Below are 16,281 nucleotides of genomic sequence, written 5' to 3' on the forward strand. Positions count from 1 at the left end.
AGAATTATTAATATGATAACAATCATAATATTTATAATAATTATCCTAATATATATAGGAATATAAAATATATATATTTTCTACCTTCGGTATAGTACATATACGTGGCATGTATATATAATAAAAAATTACATATTTATCTCTTAGTTTATTTTGAAAATTATAAAAAATATAATCATTTAATTAGTGGATTACTTTAAATAAAGAAATTATAAATTTTAAATATTAATGAAAGTATTGGAATTATTTTATTTCAATTAAAGTAATTTTAAATTGTATATCTGATAAAATAAAAATAGTTTTATACATTTAACTATTCATGGAGGAATAATAAACATATAATTTTAAATAAATATAACATCCTTTATCATTATAAGTATATTATATAAAATTTTTTATATTGATTATATAATATAAAAAGTTTATATGATGGAGAAAAAAATAAAATTACATATTATTTTTAAAATTGGCGCGTTTCTTTTTTTAACTTGGATATACCGTTTTAACAATAATCTGGTGTGAATATGTTATTTAAGTATATTTAAATTATTTATATTTGCAGTATTTCATAATTTTTAGTATTATTTTTTTATCATTATATCATATTTTCATTTAAATATTAAATATTCACTTTTTTCTTTTAGAGTACATTTAGAAAATCCATGGGTGGGTATTTCTGCAATGGCATGAGATTAGTTAGAAGAAATTATCGTTCATTAGCAATAAATAAACAATATAAACATAGTAATAATATTTGTGACAAAGAAAAGATTAAAAATAACACAATGAATAATAAAAGGTATATATATACCTATGGAAAAGGGGATAAAAGAAAAATCAAATATTCAAACAGAAGTTTTCCAATTAAAGCGCAATACTATACAGAAATAGAAGATTACAGTAATGGAATGTTTGATGGAAAACATTTCCATTTTCAAAAAAAATGGATCAAAAAAAAGGATTATAATAATTTTGTTGAAAAAACTAGAAAAATTTGTGATATATCTTTAGAAAAAATAAAATTTAGAAGTTACGGATTTGGATTTTTTGTATTATTTCTTTTTTTGGTGTTGGGAATAGGAATACCCATATCACCTGTATTATTGTCACTTTTGTATGCTTTAGAAACAGAGTTTAATAATTCTGTATTGGGGTCTATTTGTAAGTGGATTTTACAGCAATTATCAATAGATAAGAATGATTTACCCTATTTTTTTGTAGTGTTATTTGTTATCCTTATGGTTATGTTATCAGTTATTCTTATAATATCGCTTTACAAGATTATAATAAATAATGAAAAATACAATAAATTTAATTTGATGAGAGAATAAAATGAATAATAAATAATATATATATTTACGCAAATAAGTCGTTAATTTGATGTACTACCTGGAATATATTTAGTAATATACTGTAAAAGCTATAATTTTTAAAAAATTATGAACTCACCGAATATATATGAATTATTTGTTAAGTAATAGTAATAATATTTGTTCTTTTTCTTTGAATTATAATGTCTTAATACTTTTGAGTATATGATTTAGTGTTATATCCAAGTTTAATTAAATATAATTCGCATAATATATAAATTAATGTATTAAAAATAACTTCCATAAAGCATATATTTTTATAGTTTATCATTAGTATATAATAGAACAATTCATATAATTTTTTGGAATTATGATAATATATATTTATACCAAAGACTTTTTCTTTTTATTTTATATATTATTATAGTATAATATTATTATTTTCTGAGGTATTTAAAAATATGTATTAATTATTTTAAATTGAAATTGAATATGTTTTGTTATGTATTTTTTGAACTTAATTAAATATATTTTTGTATATATATATATAACATATATTTTTTAATAAAAAATAAGACTTAACATATATTTATAGAATAGTTTCATGAGGAATATGATACAAAAAAGTTATAGTAAAAATATTTTTAAGGGGATTTTAGTATATTATGAATCACACAAATGTGAAAATATAAATATGTAATAAAACAATATATATTTATAATTATGGATTATTTATAACTAATTTCTAATATAAGAATTCTAAATTGATACAATTAAATTATTAGTTTAAATAATTTATTATTTTATTATCATATTTAATAATAGGATTATTGGAGTTTTGTACAAATTACTTGTATATATTTTTTTCTATAAATTTCTATATAAATAAGCTATTCATTTTTTTTAATTTTTTACTTCATTATTAGTCTAAGCTAATGAATTAGATTTAATTATATATTAATATATTACTTGTTAAAATTTCTTTGTTTTACCTATTTTTTGTTTATGCATTATTTATTTATTTATTTATCTATCGTACGACATTTTTTTTTCTATATTTTAAATTCTCTTTATTTTATTAATTTATACAAATTTCAACCTATACATGAAGTTCATTTAATATTTTTCAGAAAAAATTTTATAACGAATGCGTCAAAATACTTACAATAAATAAAAAATTATAATCATTTTTTTTTTCTGTAAGATAGAGCTTTTATTTATAATAAAAAATTATTTGTAAAATATTCCACCTCCTGAATTCCTACGAATAAGTAATTTTAAAACTACTAAATGTTTATTTCTAATTATGAGATAATATCAAGAATTATTCACACATACACAAAATTAAAATTATAAAAATTTTTTATAAATAATTTCATTAATTCTTTATTTTATGTTAATTTACTCTTCCCCTTTTTAAACATGATTGTTGTGTTTCTTTTTATAAGGCACTACTATTATTTTTAAACACAATAATTTAGAACAATTCTTGATTTTTTTTTTAATTAATTATTTCACTATATTAAAATTTTCATTTATCTTTCATTTAATGTATACTTTATTTTAAATGTTTTTTTAGAATTTGCATCTTATAAATTTTGGAATTTTTTATAAAATCGATAATCTATGCTGAATATTATTTTCGTTTTATGCTTCCATTAGGATATAATAGTACAAGGCTCATAATATTTTACATATTTTTATTTCTATTAAGTATAAATATAGTAATATTCATAAAAATATACTCATAATATTTTATCAATGATATATTTTTTTATTCTCAATCTACGAAATAGCAAGTTTTACACCCATATATCTTAAAATATGGAAATTCACAAATTCAGGAATTATATTCATAAATTTAGATTAAATAAATTAAATTTACATTAAAAATATTTTCATTTTTATATATAGACTGCTTCTAAATAAGTTGAATTTACTTTTTTGTTACTTAACTAAGTACTTGAATTCTAGTAATTATATGAAAAATGATATATATATAATTTCTTAGAGCTTCATATATGACTTTTTGAAAAAGAATGAAAAAAAAATATATATTTAATCACTATTAACAATACTAATAATTGAGTATAATAATAAACTATAATGTACTAGCTTTTATATAATATTATTTCTTTATTTTATATATTATATAATGTACTCTTCTAAATATAAATCTAATTACAATGTGTTGAGAATATTATTTATAATTATTTAGTGTATAATAAAAATTTTTTTTACATTTCTTTAATAATAAACATTTCATGTAGAAAAATTATAATAAAATATACCTTGAAATATTTAAACAAATAAAATTTATAACTGCGAATGTAACTTAAAAAGATCAACTCATAAATATATTTATATTTTAGATGTTATTATTCAAGTATTATAATGTTAAAAATTGTCTTTTTTTTTGAATTAATCAAATGCCTAAAAAAACATTTTTATAAATAAATTATCCCTTGTAAATTAATCATACGCATAAATTTAGTAATATTTACATAAGTAAGTAATATTCAAATGCTTTTAATGTTTTTTTTTATTGGTATACTTTTTATGAAAAAATATTTTTATGCAATTAGTAATGTGCATAAGAAAAAAATAAAATAAAATAAGTTTAATAATCCACTAATATTTCATGCATACCATGATTTTGAATAAAACTATATTGAAAAAAAAAAAATTATCTTATTGAGGAATGAGAGAAAAAAAGAGACATAATGAGAAAACATTAGATATGAGTGTATAGAAATATATATAAGAAAAAAATAAAAAGAAAAAGACCACCAACCTATGTAAATATGAATGTTTAACTTATGATATTATTTTAGGAAAGATAATTGTAATTATATATAAAAAAAAATAACATAATAATATATAGCCCTAAAAATTATTTATTTTATTTTTAGTGCATATTTCGTTTTTAGTTTTTTTTTTAACATATTTTTTCGTGCATTTATAACATTTTTAATATATTTTATTTTTTTTGATTATTTCTGAATTTTTCTGTTTTCACATTTAATATTTTATATTATTAATATTCAAAAACCACATTTTTTTTTAAGGAATTATTTATATAAAATGTATTATATCCATATAAATAAAGTTAATATAATGTAAATAATAAAACATATATTTATATATATGGTATTGAGGTTCAGGTTGATGATTAAGATTTGCCCATATTCATTAATGTAAGTTTATTTTACAAAAGAACTGTACAATTCAGATTATTAATGTAAAGCGTTATAGTTTTTACAATAAAATGAAATAATTGTTATACTTATTATAATATTATAGTAATCACATAATTATTCAATCAATTCCTTATTATAAAAATTACTTGAATACTTATACAATAAATTGATAAGAACATATAATATGTATATATTTATTATTATTGAAAGAATAGACAAATGAATTATTGAAATTAAATTATTCATATAAATGTATATTTAATAACGGGATAACTGACTTATTTTATTATATTATATAAACATTTTTTTTAAATATATATATTTAATTAAAAAAATAATAATATTAAATTATGTAGAAGAATTTAGAAACATTACATTTATTAGTAAAGATTTAAATTAAAAAAAGTGATGAATCATAATATTCAAAATAAATAATACAAAAAAAAAGAATATAATTTATTTAACTTTAAAATATATATATTATAGATTTGGTAGCAACTTTAAATTATTCTTTTTAAATGAGTTATATATCATTAAAGAATAAAAGTGCTGTTTTTAACGTATAATAAGTTGTTTTAAATTTTATTACTTTATATATCGATACTATAACAATAATATAATAATAATTAATATTATTTAATAATAATAAATTATTTTTCGAAAATATAATTATTAAAAATTAGAATTATTATAAGTAAAGTTAGTTGAAATTTTTTACAGTTATATCAATATATAGAACAATGTATTCTCTGTATTCTCTAAGATGGATATTCTATATATAACATATTCCATATAGGATTAATATTTAGGGACACTAATAAATATCATATATACTATTTATTTAATTTTGAAAAGAGTTAAAAAAATAATTAATTAATTTGTTATATTAAAAAAATAAAATAAGATATTTTATATATTTCGATTATTTATTAGTGAAATAAATTTATATTAATATAATGAAAGTTAGTTTTATATAAATAGTATTAGGTAATAATTTTATAATTTATTTTTTAGTATTTTTTCCTCTGTATCCGTTGTAAATAACATTATAGTTACATACAGTTTATATACTTTAAAAAAAAAAATAAAAAAAAATTATATAAATCGTATGTTATCCTTAGTCATTAGAAGAATATTTCATTAATTTTAATATTCTGATTACTGAATATATTAAAATATTTTAAATGTATATAATGGAACAAAAAATTGTGTTAATTTTATTTATTAAAATTTCTTCTATTATACTTTTAACTTGGATACGCCATTTTAAGCATGATCTGGTATTATAATATTATTCAAACATATGATCATTGTCAATATTCAATGTGTTTTATTTTTACTAATTTTGTGTTTTAGTTTTGAATTTTTTATTTTTTAAATAATAAATATTTATATTTTTTTTAGAATAGTTTTAACATGTATTTGGACAAAACCTGCATCGTTAGTGGAGGATTAATTGAAAGAACTTATCGATTATTAGCAAATGGAGTGCAACAAATGTATCAAGATATTACAATGTTAAAAGAGGAGGTACCAGATAACGGGGTAAATGAAAAGGAATGTATATATAATAATGAGAAGGGTATTACGTCAATGAACAAACAGTCAAAACGAAGTTCATCAGAAAATGTGAGAAGCAATAATAAATCTGCAAATATTAAAACTTGCGTATTTGAAACAAAAAAATATTCTCATTTAGAGAAAAAAATATTCAAAGAACTTGATTATGCTGATTTTCTTAAAAAGAATAGAACAGTGAATGATAAGATTTACAAAAAAATAATATGTAAAAAATATGGATTACGAATTGCTTTACCTTTATTATGGTTTTTGTTTTTTTTGATAGTATTCCTAGCAGAATTAACACTAGGATTGTCTGGTAAAGAGTGCTTGTTGTCTTACGTCGGTTTGAAAAAAAATCATTTAGATGAATTAGTAAAAGACACCGGTGGACCATTGTTATCATTTGTAAATGCGTTGAAAAAGTTAACAGGTTTTTGGGAGCACTCGAAAGTTTTTGGTTCAAAGGAGGCATGTGGATTTTGTAAAGAGCTGGCTGAAGGTACTATAAGTAATGCGTGCATATTAGGACGATTCTTTCGTATTCTTATATGTTTCGTACCGTTCGTTATATTAGGTGTCACAATTATATCAGGGATTATTTATTACCATAAAAAGGTTAAAATGTACGAGAAAATTAAGTTCAGGAAAAGATAAAATTAATAATAAGAAATATTTTTCATTTTATAAAGAAGTATTTAATATGAAGTGATAATTATAATATATTTAGTTACATATTTATTAGACTTCCTCATAATTGATTATATTTTATAAAATATACATATAGATAAGTTGTTTTTTAATAAACAACTGTACAGCATATAATCTCACTTTTTTTTAAACTTGAATTTTCAATATTTTTCAATTTGCATTATAAAATATTGTTTGAGTTTGAATAATTTTTATGGTATAGTGTTTATTTTTATATATTTAAATAGATTGCCTTTAAAAATAAGTGTACACATATATATGCGTTAAAGTGAATGTAAAATAGCGCAATTTTCATAATTCAACTAAAGTATTTTAATTTCAATTTTTATTTAAAAATGATAGATTTCTGTTTATTATCATGCTCTAATATGAATCTATTATTTTATCCTGTTGTGAAGATAATTTATAATAACCTTCATACTAGGAATAAATTTGTATTGGTTTGTATTTAACAAAAAGGAAGTAAATATATGTTGTTTATATATATATATATATATATATATATATTTCTTATATCTTGGAGAATGGTTAATATTTATTCTATAATATAAGAGTATGAGAAGCATTTTATAGAACATAACTACTGTATAAATCTTTTGAATGTACATTTATTTTATTTTGCATTATATAACTTTGAAGTTAAAAATATATAATTATAATATATTATTATTAAATTTTAATTATCGTATTATTTTAAGCAATTATATATTTTTTATATATCTATAACAGAATGAATAGTTAAAAACATTAATTATACTATTTTGGTTCCTTATTGAAATTTTTATTAAATTTTGCATTAACAGTATTGTATATATATATATGTATATATCTTAAAAATTTATAAATTAAGTACATAAATTTTTCATTTTTTATATATATAGTGTATTGAATTAATGAAATAAATGTAATAATATTTTAATGAATGATATATATAAATTCTTGTTTTTGCTTTTTCATAATATTATAATTTTTAAAAAAGTGTATATATACGCAAAAAGAAAAAGTAACGGTAATTGTACAGAAAATAAATAAATAATTTCTAAAAAAATATAATAATGTGTACGTATTTTTTTACATTTATTTCCTATTTTTTATATTTCTAAATATATTAAGAAATGAGCTAACATTGTTTAAATGGTATATAATAATATACGTAATTTATATTATCTATTAGTAATTTATTCATATTAATAGTGATAAGTTTTTAAATAAAATAAAGTTCAAAAAAAAAATATGTTTACAGATAATTCGTAGATATGTATCATTTATTTCCTAAGATAATTTATAATAAGATTTATTAAAAAGGTTACTCTTCTTTTTTTTTTTAAAGTTGTGTTATTAAAAAAGTTGAGGTTTCCCATAGTAGTTCTTGAAAATAATATCCTTTTATTAAATATTATTTTTTATATATTTAAATGAAAATAAAAATATAATATTAATAAGTCATTTAATTATATCTCTTATATAAACGTTAAAAAGTATTCTGTAGTCGAACAGCACGTGCCTATATTAATCCTTTTAAAAGTATACTTAGGAATTGGAGAAAATTATTCGAGTAGGCATATTTGTTTCTGAAAAGGGAGAATGAAAATTATGATAATGGGAATTTTAATACAAAGTGCATATTATTATGTTAATATTAACTATTGATTTATTTTACTAAAATATTTTCTTCTATATATATAATATATATATGTATGTAGAATAATAATAATACGATATTGCTTTTTTTTTTGTGAGGTTAGAAAGTATAATTCTATTCCTGCTTAGTTAAATTTCTAAAAAATATAGAAGAAATGAGATGTAAAATAGATAAATAATAAAGTTTATTAGGTCATTTTATTATACGTTTAGATACATAAGAATAATAAAGTAAGTTATTAGTTATAATTTGTGGCATATTAATATGGGCTACATATCATTAGCTTTATATTAATCAGTATGTATTAGTAGGAAATTTGAGTGTTCAAAAAGTAAAATTATTTTAATAGATCTATTTTTTATAATTTATAGTTAATTATTTATGTCATATTTTTGAAAAAATATTTTAATAGAATTGCCTCGTCCTATATTTTTCACCTGAATATAAATATTTAATAATAAAAATTATTATATTACATAGAAGTGTAAAATAAAATAAAAATTAATTAAGAACATTCCTATATGTTAAGTCTAAGATAATTATTACAAAAATATTCTTTCGTATAAGGCATAATAACTATTTATATAAAAAGAACTATATAAAAGAAAGAAGAGTTATGATAATAAAATTTTTATATAATTAAAAAAACTTATTTTTTAGTAATTATTTATATTTTTTTATACTATTAGCTTTTCATATATTTTTATTTTTATTGTATACGTGAAGTTGAGTATGTAATAATAAAATTCCTCTTTACTAGAATCCACAAAAGGGAGAATTAATAAAATATTTTGAATATGCATAACATTATAATCGAAAATGAATTAAACTATTCACCAAAAAAATAAAAGAATAAACCTCTTTTTGAGTCTTCTTTATATTATGTTTTGAATTTTTTTGTGTTAATATTGTACTTTAAAGTATATATTTCTTGTTTTTTAATGGTTATTAATTATTTACATGTATATATATGGAGCGAAAATGCATTACAAGTGTGCATATATTCCTTAAAAGTTCTTTAGTTCATATATTAACATTTCCCTCTTATGTCACTTTTTTAATTCTCTCATTAACTACTCTTTTGTGCTTTCATTCTTTTTTGTAATTAATTTATGAAAAATCAAGATCAAAAAATAAGAAATTATTAAATTTTAATGGAATTACTATTTGAGCGAGATTTAAAAAATATGAAAATGTAATAATGCATTTTACAGTTGTGGAAAAGTGACTGAATTAACAATATAACATTCAACTGATATAATAGTTGTGATATGTGTAATTAAAATTATGAAAATTTTTTTATTTTTAGTACTTAGAGTATCATTTTTGCTAGTATCCATAAGTATTAATAGGAGAATACATGAACGAACTTTAATAAATATACAATATGAGAATTGAGGAAATTAACTTTATATATATATTTAAAAATTATCAATATTATGGTTATGAAGAATACTTTTTCTTATAAATTACCTGTACCTCTATCAAGAAGACATACTGGTCTTGAAAGAAAGTTATAATAATAAAGGAGAGAATGGAAAAGAAGGAATATATTATCTAACAAGTTCATGCAAAAGTAATTCCTAAAAAATAAAAAAAGTAAAATAACATAAAATTTAATTAATATTTATACAAAGTATATGTGTATAACTGTAAATTTGAAGACATTACTTTTTTTCTAAGTTTAGACACCGATTACAAAAATATTTTTATAAAAAACGAAGATAGATGTATATATAAATGTTTTATGAAAAAGAAACACATAATAAAGGGAAGTTTAACTGTTTGAAAAATTTTTTTAAGTGCTTATTGCATCTCTTAATTGATACATAAAACCTAAAACCCATTAAATAAGGAAGTAATTATCTACTTTCATGAGTATTGGATGTATTAAAGTTGAAAACAATTGTTTTCCAAGAATATATGTGCGTCATGCATGCTGCTATGATATGTATATATATATGTGCATATGAACATGCATGTATGTGTGTAAAGAAGCGTAGGTGCATGTGTATGAGTACATATGTATACTTACGTAATATATGTATACATTTATATATTTCAATACATGTTCTTTCCTATATTTCAAAAAATGCATCCTTATTTTATAATTTGGAAAAATGAATTGAATTAGTTAACTATATTATTAAAAGGAATGATGTTAGCGTGTTTTGTATATAAATAAAGGTCACATAAAAGTAATAATAACAAATAAAACATATATGATGTATCTTTCACAGACTACTTTATGTGTTTCATTTTACGAAATAATTATGGCATTTCCTTATTTTGGCTGAACTTCATATATATACATATTTTTATATTGTAACCATTACATGTGACGCGAATGAAAAAATCCATAGAAAGGATTCTTTTGTACAGACAATAATGCTCATTTAATATGTTTAAAGCAAAATAAATGGAATAAAGCATTTGTAATAGGAATACAATATTACGTCATTAACTGAAATAACTTAAGGACACAAATGAGTTCACATGTATGCACGTTAATAAGATATCATTATCCACGTTTAGATGCTTATGTATGCATATTATGGCCATGCATGCATATATGTTTTTTTACACTCTCCTTTCATGTAAGTATTAGATCATTTATATTGAAAAGTAATAAACAAAAAACGTGGGCACATATACATATGTGCAAACTTTTGCATAATGGAAATTTATTTATATAGTGTTACCAACTTATTTTTTTCTGCTATAGATATGAAACATTTAGAATAAGTTCATGCATATAAAAGAGAATGAAAAAAATGATAAAATTCAAATAAATTACAGGAGAAATAAACAACAATGAGTGAAGTTCCTTAAAGGAGTTACTTATCTTACGTGTGTGAATACGGAAAAGAGATAAAAAGTAATATATATTGCGCGTTACCTGAAAAGTGATCTGTTTAAATTAATTATAAAGAAAATTTGTTTATATGTATCCTATTTTATATTAGGTCAAAATTGTTAACGTACTTATGATTGCCTCAATTAAAGATCCTTATATAGAGATTGATTAAAACATTCATCGTAAGCATGGAGAAAGCAAAAAAAAAAAATACAAAAAATAACAAAGGAGTAAAGGTATAAGCGAAAATCCGGACATTATTAGTTTGTTGTAATAAGATAGAAAACACTTCATGCATGCAAATAAGTGTACATATGCTTGAACTGTATTTATATGTTGGTGCAAATGTTCATAATTTTCACCATAGTTAAACAAGTATATAAGAAAACATGAAAATGTAATAATAAATAAAATGCACAAGGAAATAACATATGGAAGCTTGATTGTAATGTATGAACATATTTGGAACATAAAAAAAGGAAAAAATTATACTTAAAATTTTTTTTTTTTTTTTTTTTAAAAGAATTATATTAATTATATGTAAGTAGACTTATTTGTAATATAAAAGTGTTAAAAATGGGAAGAATAAACAAATATCAATAAGGTTCTAAAGTAAAATGAAATATATGAATTTAAAATTCATTATGATCCGAAATTAAGAAATAATTTTAACATATATATGTTTGTGTGGACCTTCTTCAATAGACATCATAGTAGTAATAGCAGTATAGAAAAGTTTGAGTAGTCCAATAATAAGGATGATCATAAAAACAATTACGTAATTAAACATTAGGAAAAAATCATTTCACTCAAAAATGAATAGCACATATTAATTAATTTTTAGAGAAAATATTAAATTAAAAGTGTTCATAAGCCTTATTATTATAACACTACGTAAATATTATGTTAAAAGAAACCTAAATTATGATAACAAAAGTTATATTTATGCGAAATGATTATTGGAAATGATATCATATCTACAGTAATCTAAGAAATATTAAGGGAATAATATAAATATATATATATTAATTAATAGATATACATAGATAAAAAAAATATATTTAATAATTCTATTTGCCTGTGTTACATGCGTTCACTCAAGACATAATTATATATTTCAAGGAAAGTGAAAATTTAATAGAGTTCATTCCTTTATTTTACTGCATATGAATGATTAATCAATTTAAATTTGCGTTAATATTTTTAGTAAGTACAACATGCATAAGAAAATATAGGAAAAAATTAATGCTCTAAAAATTTCCACCTCAATTAATTACATGGAATTTTACAAAACAATAAATGGATAAGAGTTTATATCTTTATATAATATTTATTATTATGGATTCATAATATTAAGTAGTATTATTTTATAAGAATCATCTCTTATAAATTTTTATATTACAGGAAATTTGTAAATTTTGAGAGAATAAGGAGTATTCACATAAGAGAATTATTTAAAAACCTCTAATGAAGAAAATTTCTCAATATATTTATAAAAACATATATACAAGTATATTAAAATACAAAAAAAAAAAAATTATTATCTTATTTTTGTGAAATACTGCAGAATATTATGTACTATGCAGAATATTAAAAATTTCAAAATTTTACCTATTTTTTTTAATTATATAAAAGCTATCATTTAATTTATTATTTAGGGTAATATTTATACATAATTTAATAAAAAATAAATATATAATAATCTGTACCATAAAGTTTCCTAAAAGAAATATAATGCATTAAGTACTTTCGTAAATGGCAATGTATATTATATTATGATTTATCTTTTATAATTTCTTATCTATATAATTATATGTTCTAAATTATTTAATTTAAAATGTTTTTCTTATTGTAATTTGTTTTTTTTTAATTATAATATTTACTAAAAATGTTTTTATTTTTTCTAAATTTACTTTTTTATTCTTTTATTATAATAAGTATTTCTATAGAACTTATAAATTTATATTTTTTTCAAAACAAAAAAAATAAGTATTTTTTGATTATCAAATCGATTAAATTTTATTTTAGTTATAATAATAAAATACTTTATTTTAAATCTTATAAAAACTTTAGTATTACATATATAATTATAAGATACGAATATACAAAAGCGTTAAATTGGATAGTAATTTTTGAAACATTATTAATAATTATATGAATTCAGTCATAGAATGATATTTATTAATTACTGTACAAATGTTGTAGGTGTCATAGGTATATGTATATGTTAAATTATAATATATAGTGTAAAAATTGTATTTTACATTTATTAATTTGTTTCCTTTATCCTATGAATTATAATATATTGTATGCAGTAATTTTTGTTTGTTAAATTATATAATAATTTTTAAAAGTTATAAAATGTACAATAGATTAAACATATTATTAGAAATTTCAGAACAAAATATTAATAATGACATTAATAATATATTCTAATGTGCCCATTCTCATTATATATTTTTCTTCTATTCTAACAAAATAATATATTTATTCACTAAAAATCTACTTTATATTGTTTGTTCTCTGATAGGAATTCATATCAACAATTTAGAATTGTTCTGTATGAATATTATAATATATATTTCTTGAGAATTTATTAGTAATATTATTTTTATCAATAATTATATTATTAGATATTGCTTATTTTGTAAATAGCTATATGAAAATATTTGCAAGAATATTTTTAAAATATTCTTTTGTTTGTTATACATTATATTTGTATTTTATTAATGTTATTTAGTACTTAAAAAAAAAAAAAAAAAAAAAGTATAAAATAGGAATGCAAATAAATATACCCTTTTGTTACTACGTTGTAAATATACATTTAATTTTGCACCTAATTAGACATATTATAAAATTAAATAGAACCAAAATCAATAAAATAGTTAAATGTTTTATATATCATAAAACTATTCCTTTTTTCCTTTTTACATGAATATGTTCTCATTTCAAAAACTAGTTATAATGACATTGCAAAAGTTTTTATTTTTATTTTTTGATGCTTCATGTTATATATATATATATATATATATATAAAAGAATTTTGTTTCATGCGTAGGTAAATATATTAAATTATTAATTATAAAAATATTTTCTTTTGGTTTTAATGTATATATGATAAATCTTTAGACAATTGGTTGAGTGATGATAAAGAATTAGATTGAATAGTAGATAGATTATTATTGTAAAATGAGAAGAGAATAAATAATATGTAACTAATTATAATACATTTGGAAATGGATATGTTAATTCATGCAACGAAAATGATAATGTTGTATAAGAATATTATGGAAAACTTTACTTTAAGAATAAAAATAATTCAACATATTATGTGAAAAAATTGTTGAGAAATGTATGGTTTTTATATATAAACCATTTTCTATCATATATAATCTGCTTAAAAAACTATTATATATGCGAATTATTCTTATATATAAATTCATAGAATGTTCTAACCCTATTCAGAGAAAAAGTTTAAAATATTCAACACATATCAGTATAGATTTAACATTTCCTCTACCAGTATTAATTTTTCTAATAGGATTTTAGTTTTTTTATATAGGTATTTATCGCATATAATTAATGTTTAATGGTGATTCTGAAGTATTAAAAAATTTGATTACTTATAATGGAGATATAGTTGTATCCTAATTTATTTTAAGTATTTGAATAGGTATTTATAAATTTATATAATACACAAATATGTAATTTAAATAGAAGAATATAAAGTCAAAGTTTAATTATAGTATATATATTACTTCGGGGGAATATATATTTCCTGTAATCATTGTAGATGTACTAAAAGATTAATGAAGTTATATGTTAAAAAAGTCCATTATAAAAATATAAAATTTATTATTCCATATAGATAATATAAAAATATATGCTGTTACAGAAAAATAAAAAAATAAAATAAATATATGTTAAATATTAATAAGAGTTTTCTCTTTTCTACGTTTTTTTTATCTCTTAGTGTACACTTTTGAGGCAATTTAGTACTCTCACTAAGCATAAACATTTATATGATATTCCATTAAAAATTGAAATTTATTTTTTCGAATATGTGAAATTAAGCGTGTATTTATAAGCAAAAATTATATATGTTAAATTTTTATGCAAATATGTATTACGATAAATATGTTCTTATTTAATTAATATATAAAATTACAATTTCTACAATTCAACTTGAGGAAATTTATTTTTTCAAAAATTAAGGTTTTCTTTCAATTTTTATGTAGTAAGTGGTATTTTGGAAAATGATTTAAAACAATTTATTATATATTATTTTAAATTTAAATATATAGTGCTATTCTTTGTTCAATGTAACCAATTCCATATAATTTTTTTTTTTTTTCATATGCATTTTTTTTTTAAATGTATGTATATCAAATAATATTTTAATAAAATTTATTTTGAAAAATAAAGCGTTAAGATATTATTTAATATAACAGTATATTTATTAGATTTTTATATTTTTTATATATAGTTTAACTATGATATCATAAATATACACTGTTATATGTTCACATATAACTCTGAATTATTTTTGACACATAATCAATTTTAGATTTTGTGAAACATTATAATTAGAGGAATGGTTAAAAATTTATTTATAAATTTACTAGTTAACTAACATAGTTGCTAGACATAAATATGTTTTATATACGTCACTTATACCTCAGTAGAAAAATGAAATTATATTTTTTTTTACCATATAAAGCGAGTGTATTTTTTGAACAAATGTTAGATAATTTTTATTTAATACTGTACAACAAATATTAATATTAATATGCCATAAACTTTAACTACATAGTTAAAATGAATAATATATGTTTAATGAAATTTAATCAGCCATTAAATAAAATTAAAATAATTTTTTTTTGGATTAATATATTTCTGCGATGATATCATTGTATATAGATAACAATTTATACATTTGTATTACTTTCAATTTTTGCTATATAAATGTTTGGTCTCAATAGCTATAGGAACTTATATACA

The 16,281-nt window shown here is 18.9% G+C and overlaps 2 protein-coding genes across 2 annotated transcripts; both read left to right on the forward strand.

Annotated features, from left to right (window-relative positions):
• Positions 1–429: 429 nt before the first annotated feature.
• On the forward strand, positions 430–1,331 carry MKS88_005228 (uncharacterized protein; the record flags this gene model as incomplete). Its single annotated transcript, XM_067218471.1, has 2 exons — positions 430–516; positions 645–1,331. The coding sequence occupies 2 exons, from the start codon at positions 430–432 to the stop codon at positions 1,329–1,331; spliced, it is 774 nt and encodes a 257-aa protein (XP_067071601.1).
• A 4,372-nt stretch (positions 1,332–5,703) lies between these two features.
• On the forward strand, positions 5,704–6,727 carry MKS88_005229 (uncharacterized protein; the record flags this gene model as incomplete). Its single annotated transcript, XM_067218472.1, has 2 exons — positions 5,704–5,790; positions 5,915–6,727. The coding sequence occupies 2 exons, from the start codon at positions 5,704–5,706 to the stop codon at positions 6,725–6,727; spliced, it is 900 nt and encodes a 299-aa protein (XP_067071602.1).
• Positions 6,728–16,281: the final 9,554 nt, after the last annotated feature.

Source organism: Plasmodium brasilianum, chromosome 13 (genome assembly GCF_023973825.1).
Source record: "Plasmodium brasilianum strain Bolivian I chromosome 13, whole genome shotgun sequence".
Classification (NCBI taxonomy): Eukaryota; Apicomplexa; class Aconoidasida; order Haemosporida; family Plasmodiidae; genus Plasmodium; species Plasmodium brasilianum.